Source organism: Mesocricetus auratus, unplaced genomic scaffold, assembly GCF_017639785.1.
Source record: "Mesocricetus auratus isolate SY011 unplaced genomic scaffold, BCM_Maur_2.0 Super-Scaffold_6730, whole genome shotgun sequence".
Taxonomy (NCBI): Eukaryota; Metazoa; Chordata; class Mammalia; order Rodentia; family Cricetidae; genus Mesocricetus; species Mesocricetus auratus.
The window spans coordinates 78,787,394-78,807,228 of record NW_024429184.1 but is presented as its reverse complement, the minus strand read 5'-3'; the positions used below and the strand labels follow the sequence as shown (position 1 = coordinate 78,807,228).

General features: G+C 44.4%; 2 protein-coding genes across 2 annotated transcripts in view; one reads left to right on the top strand and one right to left on the bottom strand.

Annotated features, from left to right (window-relative positions):
- The window catches only part of Katnal2 (katanin catalytic subunit A1 like 2), a 53,046-nt gene extending 45,149 nt beyond the window's left edge, over positions 1-7,897 (bottom strand). Inside the window, exon 1 of the mRNA XM_005076463.4 lies at positions 7,745-7,897. Coding sequence (XP_005076520.2) covers positions 7,745-7,795 — 51 coding nt within the window. The 5' untranslated portion in view covers positions 7,796-7,897. The remainder of the gene's footprint in view (positions 1-7,744) is intronic.
- A 284-nt stretch (positions 7,898-8,181) lies between these two features.
- The window catches only part of Pias2 (protein inhibitor of activated STAT 2), an 89,999-nt gene continuing 78,345 nt past the window's right edge, over positions 8,182-19,835 (top strand). The window contains exon 1 of the mRNA XM_040741573.1: positions 8,182-8,252. The gene's annotated coding sequence lies outside the window, so the exon portion shown is untranslated. The remainder of the gene's footprint in view (positions 8,253-19,835) is intronic.

Here is a 19,835-nt window from a genome sequence, read left to right as displayed (position 1 = left end):
CATCTCTGCTCCTTTAAGTAACCCCTCATCCGTACTCCTGTAGTAATCCTATAAAAGCTTAAAAACTTACCCATTCACCAAGCTGGACTTGGGGGTGCACTCCTTATTTTGGTCTGCCATGGGTTCCCTTTCTGGGGTGAGCAAGTATGTGTGTGTGGCATTGTGTCTCCCCATGAAAAGTGTCATACAACATAGATAAGAAATAAACTGGGAAAGGGCCAATGTAGGGAAAATGGCATTAACTTTTTATTATAGACTTTTCTGTTCGTTTTTGAGACAAGGGCTCTCACTATGGAACCCTAGGTGACTTGAAACTTGGTATGTAGACCAGGCTGCCCTCAAACTTGCAATGATTCTCTTGCTTCCATCCCCCGAGTGTCAGTATTACAGGCTCGGAGACGTGTGCCAACACATTCTACAAACAAGCTATTGCTTGCAGCCCTGTTAACTTTGAACTCTCAAAGGTAGACCTCAGCCTACCAAACCCCGGGATTTAAAAAGTGTGCTACTGCACTGAGCCTGTTTCCATTTTTATGTCTTTTTAAAAAATCAAACTATTGAAGCTACACAGTTTAATGATTAAGAACACTTGCTGCTCTTCCAAAGGACCTGAGTTCAGTTTCCATAATTCACAGCAGTCCTCTCACAACTGCCTGGTACATACACATGGTATACACCCTCTCTCTCTCTCTCTCTCTCTCTCTCTCTCTCTCTCTCTCTCTCTCTCTCTCTCTCTGTCTCTGTCTCTCTCTGTCCTCTCTCTCTCTGTCTCTGTCTCTCTCTCTGTCTGTCTGTCTCTCTCTCTCTCTGTCTCTGTCTCTCTCTCTGTCCTCTCTCTCTCTCTGTCTGTCTGTCTCTCTCTCTCTCTGTCTCTGTCTCTCTCTCTGTCCTCTCTCTCTGTCTGTCTGTCTCTCTCTCTCACATACACACATACACAGAAATAAAAATAATTTTTTTAAAGTTTACTATGCTAATACTAACATTTATACACAAGAAAATGTATTCAATTGAAGAATACAGAGAGGACTGGAGGACTGGCTGAGCAGCGAAGAGCACTGCTGTTCTTGCAGAGGACCTGGCTTCAGTTCCCAGCACCCACGCCAGGCTGCTTACAACTGCCTGCATCTCCACTTCAGGGTATCTGTCTTAGATTGAGACACAATGACCACAGCAACTCTTATAAAGGAAACATTTAATTGGGGGTGGCTTAAGATTCAGAGATTTAATCCATTATTGTCCAGTTCCTTATGGGTTTCAGACTGAGGGCCTGTTTCTGGTTGCCTATTGGCTGGAAGCTGCCTTCAGTTCCTTGTCATCTTGGATTCAAAGTTACTCATAACATAGCAGTGTGCCTTGTTAATTCAGCGGGTGTTTCTCCTACTTGGGGGCTTTGGGTTCTTTGGTTTGGTTTGGTGAGACAGGATTTCTCTGTAGCTTTGGAGCCTGTCCTAGAACTCACTCTGTAGACCAGGCTGGCCTTAAACTCACAGAGATCTGCCTGCCTCTACCTCCCGAGTGCTGGGATTAAAGACACTACCTGTCTTCTTTGGGGGGTTTTATGATCTATAAGAACATGTTTGGCCATAATTTCTTCATATTCTTTTCTTCTCCCCAAGTTCACCCTTGGGTATGAATTGCATTTCTCTGGGCCATGTCCTTCATTTATTTTCTTCAGTCCTTTCTCTGTGTAATTCAGTTTAGATCATTTCTGGTGTATCTTCTTCAGTTCACTAATCTGTTTGTTACATCATCCAGTGAATTTGCCTTTCAGGTGCAGTGTAGTACTGTATTTTTCAGCTCTTAAAGTTCCATTTTATTCTTTGTTTCTTTTTCTTTCTTTTTTTATTGCTCTGATATATTCCCCCCCTTTTTTTATTTAAGTTGGAAACAAGTTTGTTTCACATGTCAATCCCAGATTCCTCTCCCTCCCCTCTTTCTTTTTTTTTTTTTTTAAAGACAGGCTCTCACTATGTAGACAAGGCTGGCCTTGAACTCACAAAGATCCACCTGCCTCTGTCACCTGAATGTTGGGATTAGCCAGGCAGTGGTGGTGCATGCCTTAATCCCAGTCATCAGAAGGCAGAGACAGGTGGGTCTCTGTTTGAGGCCAACCTGGTCAACAAAGCTACACAGAGAAACCCTGTCTCCAAAAAAAAAGTCCTTTTAAGATATATCTGGGTAGAGTTGGAGGTGTGGCTGCTCTTTCAGAGGACCTGAGTTCCCAGTCCCAGCACCCTGATTGAGTGACTAGCAACTACTTATAACAACAACTATGGGGGGGGTCCTATACACACATGGCAGACACATACATATATGATTGATAGATAATAGATAGATAGGTAGGTAGGTAGGTAGATAGATAGATAGATAGATAGATAGATAGATAGATAGATAGATAGATAAAATCGGGGCTGGAGTTGGCTCCATGGTTAAGAGCATGCACTGCTCTTACAGAGGACCTTTGTTCAGTTACTAGCACCTACAACTGTCTTAAGTCCTGCTCCAGGAGATCTTAGGACTCTATCACTGCCTGCATTCACATCTGCACACACCTACTCATATTTATGCATATAATTAAAAACAAAATAAACCTTAAAATAATTTTTTTAAAAGTATATATTCGTGTGATGAGATTTCTATTTCTTGGTGGTTTAAGGTAAAACCTAACCAGGCATGAATGGCTCATGGTAGTAATTCCAATACATGGGAGGCAGAGGCAGAAGGATCACTGCAAGCTAGAGACCCCATAATCTACAGAATGAGTTTGTAAAAAATCCTATCTCAACCCTCCCCCCAAAATAAGTTATTTGTACAAAAGAAAGCCAGTAAGGATGTTTTAAATACAAAACCTGGATATTCATGGTGATGATAATAGGTCTCCATGAGTACAGCATGATGCTCGCAAAGTGTTCCCACTTCTCTGGTAAGTCCACCTTCCTTGGTCCAGGTTTACAAGAAGAATGTAGTTTAACAATAGCATTTCATTTATTTATGTTCTGGGTTTTTGTTTTGTTTTAAAACATGTCTAGCTATTAAGCCCACGCTGGCCTGGAACTTACTGTACAGCCTAGGCTGCCCTTGAACTCTCAGCAGTCCTTCTGTCTCTACCTCCAGTGTACTGGGATTACAGCTGTGCATCAGAATGTGCAGCTTTTAAAGCCACAGCATTTTGGAAGATGCCCACAAAGCTGCATAGTGGTCAGCAATGAAGTAGTTAATCTTCATTGTGTATGAACAGAGCAGAGCATAAAACATGAGTTACTTACAATTCAGCCTAGCTTTATGGTGATTTAGAACTTGCTTAATTAGTATTTAGAACTGAACATTGTTTATAGCTATTGGTATTTCAATAGATGCTTAAATGTTTTGAACATTTAAAGTTTAATAAGCCTCAGTTCTTTGAAGGAAAACACAGAGGTAATTAGATTTTCAATTACTTGGGGTTTTTTGTTTTGTTTTATTTTGTTTGTTTGTTTGTTTGTTTTTAGGAATCCATGCAATTAATAAAAGCTAAGGCATTTAATGCTCATTTTAAAAGTTAGTCAACTGCTTCATCAATTAGCTAAATACATACTAAATAATTTTTAATACAATAGGCTCACCCTAGGCAAAGCAGAAACCTCTTTGAAAGGGCCTCTTCCAGTCTGCTGAGGCTGGGCGAGAAAAGGGAGGCGGGCTTCATATCCCCGTTATCGGGAGTGTACACATGAGTGTGTGGACCAGGCTTTCCAAAACCATTTCTGGGCATTAATCCGGTCATTATTAGTTTATAATCATGTGTGCACACTTAAAAACACTGACACTATTGCTCCTTACAACCGACCTGGTCTCAGAACATTTCAGAGGTTCTTATATTCCAGTTTGGAAAAAATAAAAACAACTAACAGAGGTGTACAAATTGGATACAATCTTTTTTTTTCTTTTTTGAGACAAGGCGCCATTCAGGTATCTCATACTGACATCAAACTCACCATGTGGCTAAAGAAGACCCTGAACTCCTAAGATTACAGACATTTGTCATGTTATGCTGGACATGAAACTTAGGGCTTCTCTACCAACTCAGCTAGATTCCTAGCCCCTGCATATAGTCTAATTTTAATTAAACACTAAATTTAAAATACTCTAAGAGAAAATCTTCCACCCAAAGACACCAACAGCCTCAGTATTTCATACAATCTTGTGATACAAACCTTGATTTATCAGGGTTCTCCAAAGAGACAAAACCTGCAAGATATAACATATATGCCTGCATGCATACACCCCCCCACAAACACACACACTTTGGGGTAGGAGGTGAGACATTTTGGTGTCCAGGAGTGAATTGGTTCCACAACCTCCTTCAAATGCAGAACCTGTGCATCTCCAATGTCTTATGCAAAATGTAACAGTATTTGTGCACATAATCCATACATATCCACCATAGACATAAAGTCATCTCTAGATTACTTACCCATTATAAATTGTTCCTAAAGGAGGGGAGAGCAAGGAAGTGAGTAGAGAAGAGAAAAGTATCTTAAAATATGCTACATTATTTTTCGGAAGTGAGGGCATAAATTCCTTTAATGTAAATAACATGACAAATCTAAGAACATAGTGGGTCACACAAGACACTGGTCTTAAAGGAAACATTCTGAAAATCTGAATTCAGTGATGGAAATTCCTGTGGACAACTGGTTCTCTTTCTAATGAATTCACGTGTCACCACGTCCACCTCCACATTATTCCCACCTTAGGACACCTAATCAGAACAATCCTGTGGCTCTTAGCCCTGAGCACATCCAAACACTGCTTTAGCGCCATCTAGGGTCTAAAACAAAACAAGGAAGCAAACAAAAAGACTTGGATTCTTTGTCTTTAAGCTTCAGAAAATTCATTTTCGAGAGTATGATACAAACAGACAACAGGTAATTAATCACAGTTGGATACTAGCTTCTAGTGTACAAGCTCTATGGAGTTTGGACAAATGTCTGATCAGAAAGAATGCATCTGCTCCTGAGGGAGCCGAAGCAGACAGTGGTGGGGAATCACTGACAGATGGTTATGTCTCACTGTGGTGTTCCCCGGGTTCCATCAAAGTTTGGGTTTGTTTTTCCAGGATAATGGAAAGCCATTAAAAGGATCCCAGCCAAAGAGTAACATCAATGAAGACTGGAGAGAGGCAAACCCAACAGAGAGTAGAGAAAAGCCTACTAAATAGGGAACATGAGGGCTCCCAGGGTATCAGGATGCAGGTGGTAACATGAACTATTAAATATTAAAGATAAGTTACAGAAGTACAATGAAGACTATTTGTTGATGTTTTCTTTCTGTGAGTGAAACTGTGGGTAACTGGGAATTCTGATTTGAAAAACTGGGTTTATATCTCAGAGTCAGGAAGATGGAAAAGGTACAGGTGTTGATAAGGAAGGTTGAAAAGTTAGGTATTGAACAAGTTAAGACAAAGGTATCTAAGACATCCCACTTGCTGTGTCAAGTCCTCAACAATCACAGTCATCTCCACACAGCATCTTTCTAACAGCAGAGTGGTTTAGAAGTAGTTTGGTCTCATGTAAACATGAGACCATTTAAGGCTGTGCTTTAAAAACTTGGTGTGCTTATGATGCCAATTTCACAAGCCCTGTCCCAGTTTGTTTCAGCAAGTGCTGTTGAAGCCCAAGAATGGGTTTTATTAGGAGGCAGTGCCTCTGATTATGATGCAGGTAGTGCAGGCACAGTGGAATGGCTTAAACACAATGCCTGGGTGAGCAAGCAGCCAAGGACAGCCAACTCTCTAGGACTTGCCTGACAGAAGGGTGTGTGCTTTTTGTGTGGTAATATTGGCACTTCAAAAAGTAGAAGAGTTGGAGAGATGGTCACTGGTTAACCAGCTGCCCAAGCGGTCAAGTCACAAGAAAACCCACAGAGCCACCTAACCTGTGCTTATAGGGGCTCACAGACTGAACCAACAACCATGGAGCCTGCACGGAACTGCTGAGGGCCCTCTGCATGTATGTGATGGTTGTGTAGCTTGCTCCTCTTATGGGACTCCTAACAGTGGAAACGGGCACCATCTCTGACTCTTTTGCCGGCTCTGAGGACCCTATTCCTCATATTGAGTTGCCTTGCCCAGCCCTAATTCAAGGGGAGGTACCTAGTCTTACTGCAACTTGATATGTCGTACTTGGTTAATGCCCTTGGGAGGCCTGGAAACGGAGGAGTAGATGGAGGAGGGGGCAGGGGGGACATGGGAGGGAAAGACTGGGAGAAGAGGAGGGTGGAGAAAGAGGCTAAAAAATAATAATGATAATATTAGAAGAAGAGGAAGAACAACAGCTCTGCTGTTTTGGAGGATCTGGGTTCAATTTCCAGCACGCACATGGCAGCTAATAACAGTCTCTAACTCCAGTCCCTGAGGCTCCAGTGCACCCTTCTACTCTCTGCAGGCACTTAAACACAAGTGGTGTATGTGCATACACACAGACTAAATACTCACATACAGAAAACAAACACTTTATGTAAAGGTAGAAGACACTAGAGCAATGATTCATAAGCTTAGCTATATAACGTAGTGGTCACTTGTGGTGCTTTAATATACATATAATATACATATATATTATATATACATATATCAATACTTCCTGAGTAAGCGCCAGATGTCCAGGTTTTCTTAGTTTGAATTTTATTCATCTTTCCCCCAGCCCCGCAGCACTGCCCCCACCCCACTCCTGTACCCACAGTTTTGTTCTCCTGCCCGGTGCCTGCAATAGGATAAGCTTTCAATTCAAGTTCATCGTTGTGGAAATATTGCTGGCAGTAGCAGATGACCCAGACCACAGGACACCATGGGGTGTATTGTAAATTCACGAAACCCTCGTGTGAAAGGATCACAGTCAATTCTCTTACTTCACAAGGAGACCCTGAAGTGGGTTGGGAGGAGTGATTTACTGCCTATTAGCTCTAGCCTTGATAATGACAACTGAGGACCCAAACCTAGAATTTTACCTTCAGGTTAGTTAGGAGAGGGTTTTTTTTTTTTTTTTTTTTTTTTTTGGTTTTTCGAGACAGGGTTTCTCTGTGGCTTTGGAGGCTGTCCTGGAACTCACTCTGTAGAGCAGGCTGGCCTCGAACTCACAGAGATCCGCCTGCCTCTGCCTCCCGAGTGCTGGGATTAAAGGCGTGCGCCACCAACGCCCGGTTTAGGAGAGGGTTTTTGAAGAGGGAGGGAGCAGGACGCTTTCAACCATCTCATTTTTGTTTTTTTGTTTGTTTGTTTGTTGGGGGGGGGCAGGACGCTTTCAACGATCTCATCTTTTTGTTTTTGTTCTTTGTTTGTTTTGTTTTTTGAGACGGGGTCTCACCATGTATCCTCCCTGGCTAGACTGGCACTTGCTATGTAGACCATCCTGTTACTGCCTCCCGGGCGCTGACGTTAAAGGCAAGCATGACCATGCCCAGCCTAACAGTCTCATTTTGCGCACTTCCAAACTCACATCCTCAAGCAGCCTCTAACCTGACGCTCAAAATCCAATTTCCTTAATCACAAACAGACCGTACAGCTCTGTTTCATAAAAGTCCTATGACATCCCCAAGCCCTCCACGGGTCAAACCCAGCCTCCTTCACCAGGGTAACCTAGGGCCACTGCGCTTGCGCCACTTGAGCATCGGCCTCTGTCGCCATAGCAACTGGAGACTCGTGAATCTGCCTGTTTGCAAAGAGTTCCTGACTCAATGCTGGGTTTCGTTTGTTTGGGATCGCCTTTCTTACCGCTTCCCGCGCCTGGTGCGTGAATTTGAGAGTCTGGTAAGAAAGCTCCATTACACACTGAGCCAGGGCACACGAGGAGTGAAGAGAGGCCCGCCACCTGTGGACGGGTGTCTAAGGACAGCGGCTGGACATCCGACGCTCAACCAGCCCGCCCCCTTCGGGATTGGCCAGGGCCCAGACGTCCCAGCCAATCACTGGCCTCAGACGGATTCTTTAACGAGTCAATCAAGGTTACACTAAGCGTTTGAGCCTGAGCGTTTGCGCGATCCCAGTCAATCAAGAGGTTGAGAGGGTGTGATTGGCAGAGCCTTTGGGGGCGGGCTTTGCGGTTGTTTGGATTCTCCTGATTCGTCCTTGTCCTCGATCTGCGGCAGTTGTGGAGGCGGTTGTGGCCCAATGGCTAGGTTTTGATACCCCGCCTCCGTGTCAAAGGGTAAAGGTTAGGGAGTTCCTCCAGCTTTTATTTGAAATCGAGTCCCAGACTGGAAGGCTGCCAACACTCTGTCAGGTACTTCCAGGAATACAGCCGCACACCAAGCTTTCCCTTCTCCCTTTGCAACAGCCGGTTTCCGTCAGGAGTGGACACGCGCGGGTTCTAGGATTTCTGCCCCCCATTTTCTTAGTATATTGACTCATTTATGACTTGTCTTCCCTTTTGTTTTCTTTCTTTCCTCCCTCCTTGCCTTCCTCGCTTTTTTTTTTTAAGGGGCTAACATAGTAGAACATTTTATTTGAAGATTTATAGCGGGAGGGGCGGGGATGCTCATGCATGTCAGAAGAGGGCACATGATCCCCCGGAGCTAGAGTTACTAGCAGTGTTAGCTACCATGTCGGTGCTAGAAACCTAACTGGGTCCTCTGGTAAGAGCAGTATATGCTCTTCAGCCCTGCATTTTCAAAAATTGAAGGAATATGGCTACCCTGCAGGAAGGAAACTATTGGTTCCATTTTCCCAGCATCTGTTTAATTGCTATATTAGTGCCACAGTTCATGACACTTAAAATTTGTCTATTATTATATCTGTTATGTCCTGCAACTAATGGTCTGTGATGTTGCTATTATAACTTGGGGGCTGTCTCTCAGACTGTACCCAAATAAGACAATGCACTAAACTTTGTGGTGCTTGCATTCATACTGTCCCCTACTAATTGGTCTATGGATTCCTAGATAAACAGCAATATTGAAATTAAGCCAATTAACAAGCTACAATGGCCTCTAAGTGCCCAACCAAAAGAAAGAGACCTATGTCTCTCAGTTTAAATCAGACCTATGTCTTTCGGATTAAGTGAAGATGTGTCAAAAGCCAACATGGGCTGCGTATATAGCTCAGTAGTAGAACACTTGCCCAGCCTCTGTGAAAGCCCTGAGTCCAATCCCCAGTGGTACTAAACAAATGAATTAATTGACAAATGAGGACAAGATAGGCTGGAAGTTAGAGCTCTTACACTAGTTTTCCAAGTCATAAATGCAAAGGGAAAGTTCTGTAGGAAACTGAAGTTGCTACTTGAGTGAGCACATATGACAGCTTGTCTGCTTAGGACACAGAACAGAACAGCAAGCCAACATCTCATTCTGAGCAAGACCCTCCCTTCAGGTATGTGAAAACCAAGGTAAGCAAGCAGCAAATGAGAACTTTGACACTCCAAGCCTGGCTTATAAGGATTAGGAAAATCAACTGGCTTTGGAGTACAAAATATAAAGAGAGGGGTTTAGGCATTGAGAGCATTCATTGCTCTTGCAAAGGACCTGGTTCGGTTCCCAGAACACACACAGTGGCTCACAACTGTTTGTAACTCCATTTCCAGAGGCTGATAGGCCCTCTTTTGGTCTCCACTGAATGCATGATTTTTTTTTTTTAATGCAAAGGGAAGCTCAAAGCCTGATGTAAAATCTGAAGCAAGTTGTCTAGAAAATGAAGCTAAGACTCTTGATGAGGGGGCCTATATTAAACAGCTCAGTTACCAGAGAGTCTTGCCTAGTGTGTAAGAAGCCGGGTCCAATTCACAGAGCTGAATAAACCAGGCGTGGTAGTGCATGCTCCTATTCCTAGCACTCAGGAGGCTGAGACAAGTTCCAGGTCACTTTTGCTTACACAGAGAGGCAGTGTCTGGAACAGTCAATGTGAGACCCTGTGTTAAGCAAACAACAAAGCGATGATCAGTGTAGATGAAAGAAACTTGTTGGGAAAGGATGCTTTCTAGGATGTTAGCATGTAGAAAGACGTCAATGCCAGCCGGGCGCTGGTGGCGCACGCCTTTAATCCCAGCACTCAGGAGGCAGAGGCAGGCGGGTCTTTGTGAGTTCGAGACCGGCCTGGTCTACAAGAACTAGTTCCAGGACAGGCTGCAAAGCCACAGAGAAACCCTGTCTCAAAAACCAAAAAAAAAAAAGAAAAAGAAAGAAAGAAAGAAGTCAATGCCTAGACTAAAGCACCAAAGGGCAGGCTGATACTCCTCTTGGGAGTCAAAGGGCAGGCTGATACTCCTCTTGGGAGCCAAAGGGCAGGCTGATACTACTCTTGGGAGCCAATGGGAACAGTGACTAAGAAAGCAATGTTCACTTCCCATTCATAACCTCCTAGGGCCCTTCATCATGTTCTTAAATCTCTGTGTTCTATAAATGGAATAACAAAGCTTGGATATCTGTACCTCTGGTTACAACATGGCCTACTACCTATTTTAAGCACTTTTCAGAACTACTGAGCAGAAGAAAGAAGACCCTCTCAAAATAATATTGCTTGCCAACAATTGCTGTGGTTACCCAAGCAATCCAATGGAGACTTGTAGGGGTGAGCCCACAAAATTCTTCACACCCATAAGGGCAGAGATAAGGAAATTAGCACAGGTGAAGATAAAAAGAAGCGAAAGAAAAAGGAAGCCCTCTTTGGAAGCCTGCCACGTTTCTGATTCCCAGGTTGTGTAAATCTTTCTTTCTTTCTCTGGTAAATAAATATATTGTATTCCCTATTGCATTGACCTTCATCTTTAGAGACCCACAAGACTAATGCTGTTTTCATGTCTTTGAAAAAGACATCTAGTCTTCAGCTCATGGGGAAAACAGTGATTTAACCTTCGGGTTGTATTTAGGAAGCACATGAAGCTCTTTGTGTTGTGGCAGAGACAGTGACTCCACAGGACCCTTTCTGAACGATCTGGGCCAAGTAAAATGAAACATGCTGGGATTTGCCATTCCAGAAACCATCAAGAGCACCCATGAGCTGGGCGTGGTGGTCCGCACCTGGAGTCCTAACTAACACAGAGGAGGCTGAAGCAGGAGGATCTCCTTGAGTTTGAATCCAGCCCAGACTATAGTGCAAGACGAGAAGGGCAGGGAGCATAGGGAGGGGGAGGGAGAAGCAAAGGAAAAGTCTGGGGACCCAGGTCGGGGTTGCACTCGGCAGTGTTGAGTACTTGAGGAAGAACGCCAAGATTGAGTCAGCCTCTGTGACCTTCTGAGTTCCAGATCTTTCCAGACCACAGGAGTTCTAAAGATAACTGAAAAGGAAGGAAAGTGACTGAGGACTCCGAAGGGACAAGTGCCAGGTGATGGAGGTCAGAATGGAGGTTAAGCAGCAGGCCCTGGTCTCTGGAGTAAGATCTTACCAATCGCTACCCGCACAGCCTTTTGTGGTGTCCCAGAGCACTAAGACCCTCACGGAGGGAACAGCACCCCAGTCTCATCTCTGTTCATGCTAAAGTATATTTTGCACAGAGCTACCATGTTAGATGCAGAAAAATGAGCCATTTCCTTTCCTGTTGGGAAGTTCTGTTTGGAATTTGTATGATAGATATCCGAGGGCATTGCATGTGCTAGCGAGGATCTTCCTCACGCTACATCCTCAGTTCTCTCAGACTGGCTTTGAACTCACCATGCCACCCATCCTGTCTCAGGCTCTGAAGTACAGAGAATACAAGTAAGAACCACACACTTGACTTTCAGGATGCTTTCTGAAGCTGGTGTTGGTAGGTTCGATGGAGTTTCTCAGTCTCATCACTACTGACATCCAGAGTCCCACTTTTTTTTGTTGTGGGCTGTCCTGTGCACTGGAGTTCCCCTCCCCTTTATCCACTAAATGCCAGTACCCTGCCCTCAACTTGTAACAACGAAGAAACATCTTCAGGCATGGCTGTCAGGGTTTGAATGGGAAATGTACCCTGGACACCATCCCAACCTTGGGCTCCTGTTCTGAATGTTGCAGTCCCCAGCTGGCAGCACTGTTTCAATGGTCGTAGAGGCTTTGGCAGGTGGGGGCATAGTGATAGAATAAGTGACTAAGGCCAGGCCTTTGAAGCCTATACCAAGCCCTGGTTCTCGCCTCTTCTCATTTCCAGTCAGCTGCTTCACATACGCAGGGTCATAGCCTCCCCCGTGCCTTCCCCACCATGATGGACTAATACTGTGAGCCAAAAGAAACATCTCCTCCCTCACTTGTTTCTGTCAAATACTTGCCAGATGGCCACTAGAGACAAAATTGCCCCAACAGGGTTCCTCTGTGTAGTCCTGAATGGCCAGGAACTCACAGATATCCACTTACCTCTGCCTCTCAACTGCTGGGCTCAAAGGCATGTGTCACACCGCTTTTGCCCATTTTCTTATTTATCCTAAACTACAGAACCATGCCTTTCCTCAGATACAGACAGGACTTCAAAACCCCCTGTCTAAGGTGATACAGGGTCAGGGTAGACTCTTGCTCTGTCACTGCTCCGTCCTAGGAAATGCAATATCCGTTCAAGCCTTGTTTTCCTATGTAAAATGTGCAGCTGTGCAAGGATTAAATGGACCAGGCAAGAGTCCAGTTTGATTAAAGATTGGTTTTGAGCCAGGTGTGCTGGCGCATGCTTTTAATCCCAGCACTTGGGAAGCAGAAGCTGGGGGATCGCTGTGATTTTGAGGCCATCCTAGTTGGCATAGCTAGCACCAGGCTGACCAAGGATACATAGTGTAGTGAGACTCTAAACATCAACAACAAAAAACAATTGATTCAGTATGGGTCTGGCTTAATGTTGGTGCTATAATGCAGTTGGAGGTGGGACCAATGCGGCTCCTGTGGTGGCAGGAGGACACAAACATGTCACCAGGCAGAACTTACATAGGAAGGGACTTTTATTGGGGAGGAAGGGGAGTGGGGAAAGGGAGAGAAGAGAGAGAGAGAAAAAAAAGAGGAGAAGGAGGAGAAGAAGAAGAAAGGAGAAGACATAGGAAAGTCCTCCCTGCCCCTTCAGAAGAAGGGGTGGGGAGGGACAGGCCAAACTTGTCTCTCTTTTTTTTTTTAGGTTAGAAACAATCTTGTTTCACATATCAATCCCAGCTCTCTTTTCCTCCCCTCTTGCCCCTCCCTCCCCACCAGGTCCCCCAGTTCCCCACCCAATCTCCAGTCTGATCCCCAAGGAGGGTGAGGCACTCCATGGTGGATCTCCAGTAACTGTCATTTCTTCCAAGGCAGGGCTTAGGCCCTCCCTGCAAGAGTCCAGGCTGAGAGAGCATCCCATATTGTGGCATGGGCACTCAAAGTCTATTTGTACGCCAGGGATAAATAGTATCCAAGGCCCAATAGATTACCTAGGCTTTCTCAGTGACACCCACATTCAGGGGGTCTGGTCAGTCCCATGCTTTCCACAAAGCCATCAATCTGGAGTCCAAGAGCTCCCCCCTTGTTCAGGTCAGCTGTTTCTGTGTGTTAAAACAGCCCAGACTTGACTCCTTTGCCCTTCAGTTCTCTCTTTCTGACACTGGATTCCAGGAGTTCAGTTCAGTGTTTGTCTGTGGGTATCTGCCTATGCGTTCATCAGTCGCTGGTTCTGTTTCCTAGATTCTCTGGCAGTGGAATTGTATGCTGGCACTCCCCTGATTCATATCTAAAATGCATAAATGAGTGAGTCCATACCATGTTTCTGTTTTTGTGACTGGGTTACCTCTCTCAGTATGGTTTCTTCTAGTGCCTTCCATTTGCCTGCAAATTTCAAGATTCCATTGTTTTTTTTTCTGCTGAATAGTACTCCATTGTGTAAATGTACCACATTTTCTCTATCCACTCTTCAGTTGAGGGGCATCTAGGTTGCTTCCAGGTTATGGCTATTACAAATAATCAAAACTTGTCTCTCTCTCTCTTTTTTTTTTGTTTTGTTTTTTTGTTTTTTTTTCAAGACAGGGTTTCTCTGTATTGTTTTGGAGGCTGTCCTGGAACTCGCTCGGTAGACCAGGCTGGCCTCAAACTCACAGAGATCTGCCTGCCTCTGCCTCCCGAGTGCTGGGATTAAAGGCGTGCGCCACCAACGCCCGGCCAAAAACTTGTCTCTTAAAAGGGACATTTGCACCTGTATGCAGGCTACTTAATGATATAGCAACCATAGGACTCTGGGCTGGCCATGGTACTGCCTGAATGCATTCTGCCAGAGCAGGCCAGCATAATGCCTAAATCCTAATACTTGACACTCAAGAAGCAAAGGTAGCCAGATCTCTGTGAGCACAAGGCCAGCCTGGTCGATGTAAGGATTCAGGCATTATGCTGGCTTGTCCCTGTCACCTGGCAGAATGCACTCAGGCAGTACCCTGGTCAACCCAGGGTTCCATGTTTCATAGTCTGTGTACAGGTGTGAAGGACCCCTTTAAAAGAAAGACCCCAGCCAACATGGAATCTGCCAAGGTCCCCCACGAAAGGTTCCCCACATGCATTATCAAAATGGTCTACATATCAAGTTTCTGGTTAGCCAGAGCTACATAGTGAAATGTTGTTTCCAAAAATTTGGGTTGTCTTTATTGTGCCCAAATTCTGAATCCCCAAATCATCAAGAGGCTCATTTTGATGTAAAAGCAAAGAGTCTTTAATTGTAGTTAAAGAGCTAATCCCTTTAGCTCGGGCCCTTCACCCATCCACCATGGTGGATAGCTGGAGAAAGACCCTGAGAAACCTCAAGGCAGAGATCTTAAAGGGTAGCGTAAGGGGAGTGTCTAGGGGTATGCAACAATCTCAGGATTGGTGAGCTTCCAGATTTGGATGACCTGCTCTGTGTTGATTGGTCAACTGGCTGTTATGGCAGGGCGGTTGCCATGCTCTGCACGTCACTGTTGTGCACTTGTCCGTAAAGCACAGCCAGAGCTGTAAAGCACAGCCCCCACCAGCTAACTTCTGATTGGTTCCTTGCCATGAGGAGGGCATCTGACCTCCTAGTGACCAGCACAGGAGAGACAAGGTCATGCAAGCACATGTTAGCCTGTCATGGCTGCTAAAATGGGGGGGGGGTTTGGAGCTGGTCACTACAGTTTTATTTTTAGGAGTGTTCATCAACAAAACATGCTTTAAAAACTGAAGACAGCCTGGGGATGTCGCTCAGAGGAAGAGTGGTTGTACTAGGCCCTGGGTTCAATTCCCACCACTGGGGGAAAAATATAACTAGCCACTCATGGTGGTTCCTATCTGTAATCCTAGCACCACTGGGGAGAGGCTAAAGCCTGTACTACACCGTAAGACCTCAACTCAAGAAAATAAAAAGTTTTTTTTCCTGCCCTCTGTGCAGCAACCCCAGATTACCACCATGTTCTGTTTTGTCCTTTTTAATTCCTGACTCAGAAAAACATAACTTTCCTTCCCCTCCCCACCTCTGTTCTGTTTTCTGAGACAAGGTCTTACTTTAAACTAGCCTGGCCTGAACTCGGAGAGCTACCTGCCTCTGTCTGCGGTACTGAAACTGAAGGCGGTGCCACTGTGTTCAACCTTCTTTTCCTTGTGTATGCTTCCCTAGTAATCTGGATTTCTCTCTAAAACTCTCCTCTGTACCATGTGTGTTTGTTCACCATGAGGCTGGCCCCACACACACACCACATTAACTCAAACTCTGAGGCTCTTTCTTTCTCTCCTCTGTCTCCTCTAGAGGATTAAGCATCTTGCTGAACCTGGAGCCTTTCTTTCTCTCTCTCTCTCTCTTTCTTTCTTTTTCTCTTTCTTTCTTTCTTTCTTTCTTTCTTCTCCTTCCTTCCTTCCATTCTTCCTTTCCCCTTTCCTCCCCTTTCCTTTCCCTTCTCCTTTCCTTTTCTTTCCCTCCCCTCCGTTCCCCTTCCCTCCTCTTGTTTTTTTTTTGTTTGTTTGTTTTTTGGTTTTTCGAGACAGGGTTTCTCTGTGGCTTTGGAGGCTGTCCTGGAACTAGCTCTAGTAGACCAGGCTGGCCTCGAACTCACAGAGATCCGCCTGCCTCTGCCTCCCAAGTGCTGGGATTAAAGGCGTGTGCCACCACCGCCCAGCATCTTCTTGTTTTTTCAAGACAGGGTTCCTCTGTGTAGCTCTGGCTGTCCTGAAACTCACTCTGTAGACCTGGCTGGCCTCAAACTCATAGAGTCTGCCTGCCTCTGCCACCCAGCTTTTCATTTAAATTCTAATGAAGCTTAAAAAGAAAGAGAGAAAGAAGGAAGGGAGGGAGGGAAGGAGGGAGGAAGAAAAAGGGAGTGTATGTTATTGGAAGGAATGACTGTGTGGTTATTTGTATCATTATGCCAGAAAGTACAACACAATTCAAAAAGGGTTGTGAGCAGAGCAGCTTCAACAGCTGTTCCTGTCACTCAGAAGTGTCCTGCCATTAGCATGACTCACTTTAAAGCCTCTTGAGCCTGTAACACTCAGTCCAAACTTAGAAGACATGAAATGTTTCTCTCCTGGCTGACAGATGGGATCAGCCCTGCCTATAGTGTATGATCTCATAATAGAAATAGGTGTGCAAGAACCTACTGGAGGAAGAGCAGCTCTGATGTGTCCTTCTAGGCCCAAACCTAAAAGTATCTGGCACTAACACTTGGAAATGTCTAGCACATAGTTCTCAGTGGATCTTAGGCACTAACGCTAGTATTTGTAGATTCCCTTATTGTTTTCAGCCCTCATGTTTCATTAGACCATGTTTACTTCTGAAATAACCTTGCTTTCTCCCTCAGTCTCTCTTCCTCTCTACTTAAATCTGTTTGGAGTCCCAGATGGAACCCATGCCTTATGCCTTCCCTACTTTAGGTGATAACAAAAGTGTCCATTTATCCATTCGTTTAGAAAAGATTTGTCTCATACTTGTTATGAATCAATGTTTTTGACAAATAAACTCAAAGTCAACTTATGAAACTTATTTTCTAGTAGGGACCAGATACTAGTACTATTATATCCATAATCCATGAATTAATATGACTTAAGGTAGGGGTTCATTTCATAAAGAAAATAAAGCAGTGTAAGAAGATAGATAATGATCAGGGAGTGAAAAGGACAATGAAACTTTGAAATAAAGAACTGTTGTAAGGAATTAGATTCTCCCTTTTAGACTGGTGTAATTTTATTTAATAAATAATTTTACTTATTTTACTGTTTATTTTGGTTTTTCGAGACAGGGTTTCTTTGTGTAGCCCTGACTGAACTGGAACTCACTCTGCAAACCAGACTGGCTTGGAACTCACAGATACCTGCCTGCTGTTGCCTCCCCAGTGCTGGGATTAAAGGTGTGGGTCACCACCGCCCTGCAGCTAATGTAGTAAGGGTATGTTAGATGTGATTTATTGATAGACTGAGAATGATTTTGGGTGGACCAGGGTAGAGAACGAGGAGAGAGTGGGTGTGGTGGCTTATCTTTGTAAATCCAGAATTTGAGAGACAAAAAAAGGGAAATGTCAGTCTTGAGGCCAGCCTGGGCTACACAATGAAACCCTCCACCGAATAAGAGGGAGGGTGGTAGGAGAGGCCGGAGAGATGGCTCAGTAGTTAAGAGTGCTTACTGCTCTTGCAGAGGATCCTGGTTCACAAGCATCTGTAACTCCCCCAGGGTTTCTGCATGTACTTGTGCACATTGGCACACTTAAGAGGTAGAAGCAGGTGTATCTCTGTAAGTTCAAGGCCAGCCTGGTTTACATAGCAGGTTCTAGGCCACAGCAGTACACATAGTAAAACCCGGTCTCAAACAAATATAAAAAAACAAGACAACTTAAAGATAATAGGGCATATGGCAGCTGGGCTGGAGAGATGACTCAGTGGGTAAGAGCACACACTGCACTTGTAGAGGACCCCAGGCGAGCCAAGGCTACACCACGACACTATCTCAAAAAACAAGTTAGGGCTTCTATTGTTTTGCTAAAACACAATGACCTTTGCAATTTAGGGAGGAAAGGACTTATTTTACTTTACAGTCTTTAGTTCATCGTCCAGGGAATTGAGGACAAGAACTGAAGGTAGGAACCTGGAGGCAGGAAATGCAGAGGCCATGTTTACTGACTTGATTCTCAGGGCTCGCTGTGCCTGCTTTCATATACTATCCAAACCCACCTGCCCAGGATTGACACCACTCACAATGGGCTGGGTGGCTCCTTCCCACACCAATCACTAATCAAGAAAATGCCCCATAGGCTCCATAGGCTAGCCCTCAAGCAATCTCACAGAGTCACTGTCACAGTTGTGGTTCCCTCGTCCTAGGTAACTCTGGTTTGTATCAGGTTAACAGAAAACCAACTTTTTGGTGCCTGTCACAAAGTCTGACAAGCTGAGTTTGATCCCTGGAACCCACATGGTGTATACTAGTTACTTTCATATTGTGATAAAACACCATGGCCAAGGCAACTTATGGAAGGAAAAGTGTATTTATCTTATGATTCCAGAGGATAACACTTCATTGTGGTGGGGAAGCATGGAAGGAAGCAGTAGACCTGGCCTCTGAGGTGGTTTGAATGAAAATGCCCTATAGACTCATATGTTTGGATACTTGGTTCCTACTTGGTGTGACTGTTTGGGAAGGATCAGAAGGCGTGGCCTTGTTGGAGGAGGTGTGTCACTGGAGGTGGGCTTTGAGTTTTCAAAAGCTGACACCATTTCCAGGTAGCTCTCTTTGTCACACATTTTGGATTGGGATGCAAGCTCAGCTATTGTTCCAGCTTCATGCCTGCTGCCATGCTCCCAGTCATAGCAGCCATGGGTTTCACCTTCTGAAACTGTAAGCCAAGCTACCATGGAGAATCATAGCTTTGGAAAAGTAATCAGGAAAGATCTGCCCTTCTCTCACTCTCAGCCATAGCAAGTAACTCAGGTCTATAGCACATACCCTTTTTTTTTTTCCGAGACAGGGTTTCTCTGTATTGTTTTGGAGGCTGTCCTGGAACTCACTTTGTAGACCAGGCTGGCCTCGAACATACAGAGATCCACCTGTCTCTGCCTCCCAAGTGCTGGGATTAAAGGCATGTGCCACCAATGCCCGACAACTTTAAGATTTTAATTTGGGAATTTGCAATGAGTTTTCTAATTGGCCAAATTTTAAGGCAGTGATTTACTGTGGTATTCCTCTAGACCAGTGGTTCTCAACCTGTGAGACATGATCCCCTTTGGGGTCACATATCAATTATCATGCATACCAGGTATTTACATTATGATTCACAACAGTAACAAAATTTCACTCATGAAGTAGCAACAAAATAATTTTATTGTTGTGGGTTACCACAGCATGAAGAACTGCACTAAAAGGTCCCAGAATTAGGGAGGTTGAGAACCACTAATATAGGTTCAATTCACAAATAATGTGGAAACTTTTTATTATTATAAAGTGTTAAATGAAGAACAGAAAGAAAGTACACACAAATACCCTTCAATGAGGTTTATTAGAATGAAAAGGCTCTAGATGAGAGGCTTGAGATGGGAGGAAAAGCATCAGGCAGACTGTAAAGATATATGGAGATCTAAACATGATAGAACCTTAAAGGGAAAGAAAGACTTTCCTTCAAAGCTAGGAGAGGAGCTTTATTTGTGGAAATTAGAGAAATGACTGCTCTTGCAGAGGACTTCCAATACCCACATAGCGGCTAACAACTGCCTGTAACTCCAGTTCCAGGGCCTCCCCAGGCAATGCACACATGGGCTGCACAAACATACATGCACAGAGGTGAATAACTTTCTTTTGCTGTTTTGTTTTCAAGACAGGGTTTCTCTATGTAGCACAGGAACTCACTCTGTAGACCAAGCTACCTCAAACACAGAGGTCCTCCTGCCTCTGCTTCCTGAGTGCTGGGATTAAAGGTGTGTGTCACCACTGCCCTGTCTTAAAGAAAAAAGAAAGAAAGAAAATAAGGGGCAAGGGAGAAGAGAGATGGATGGA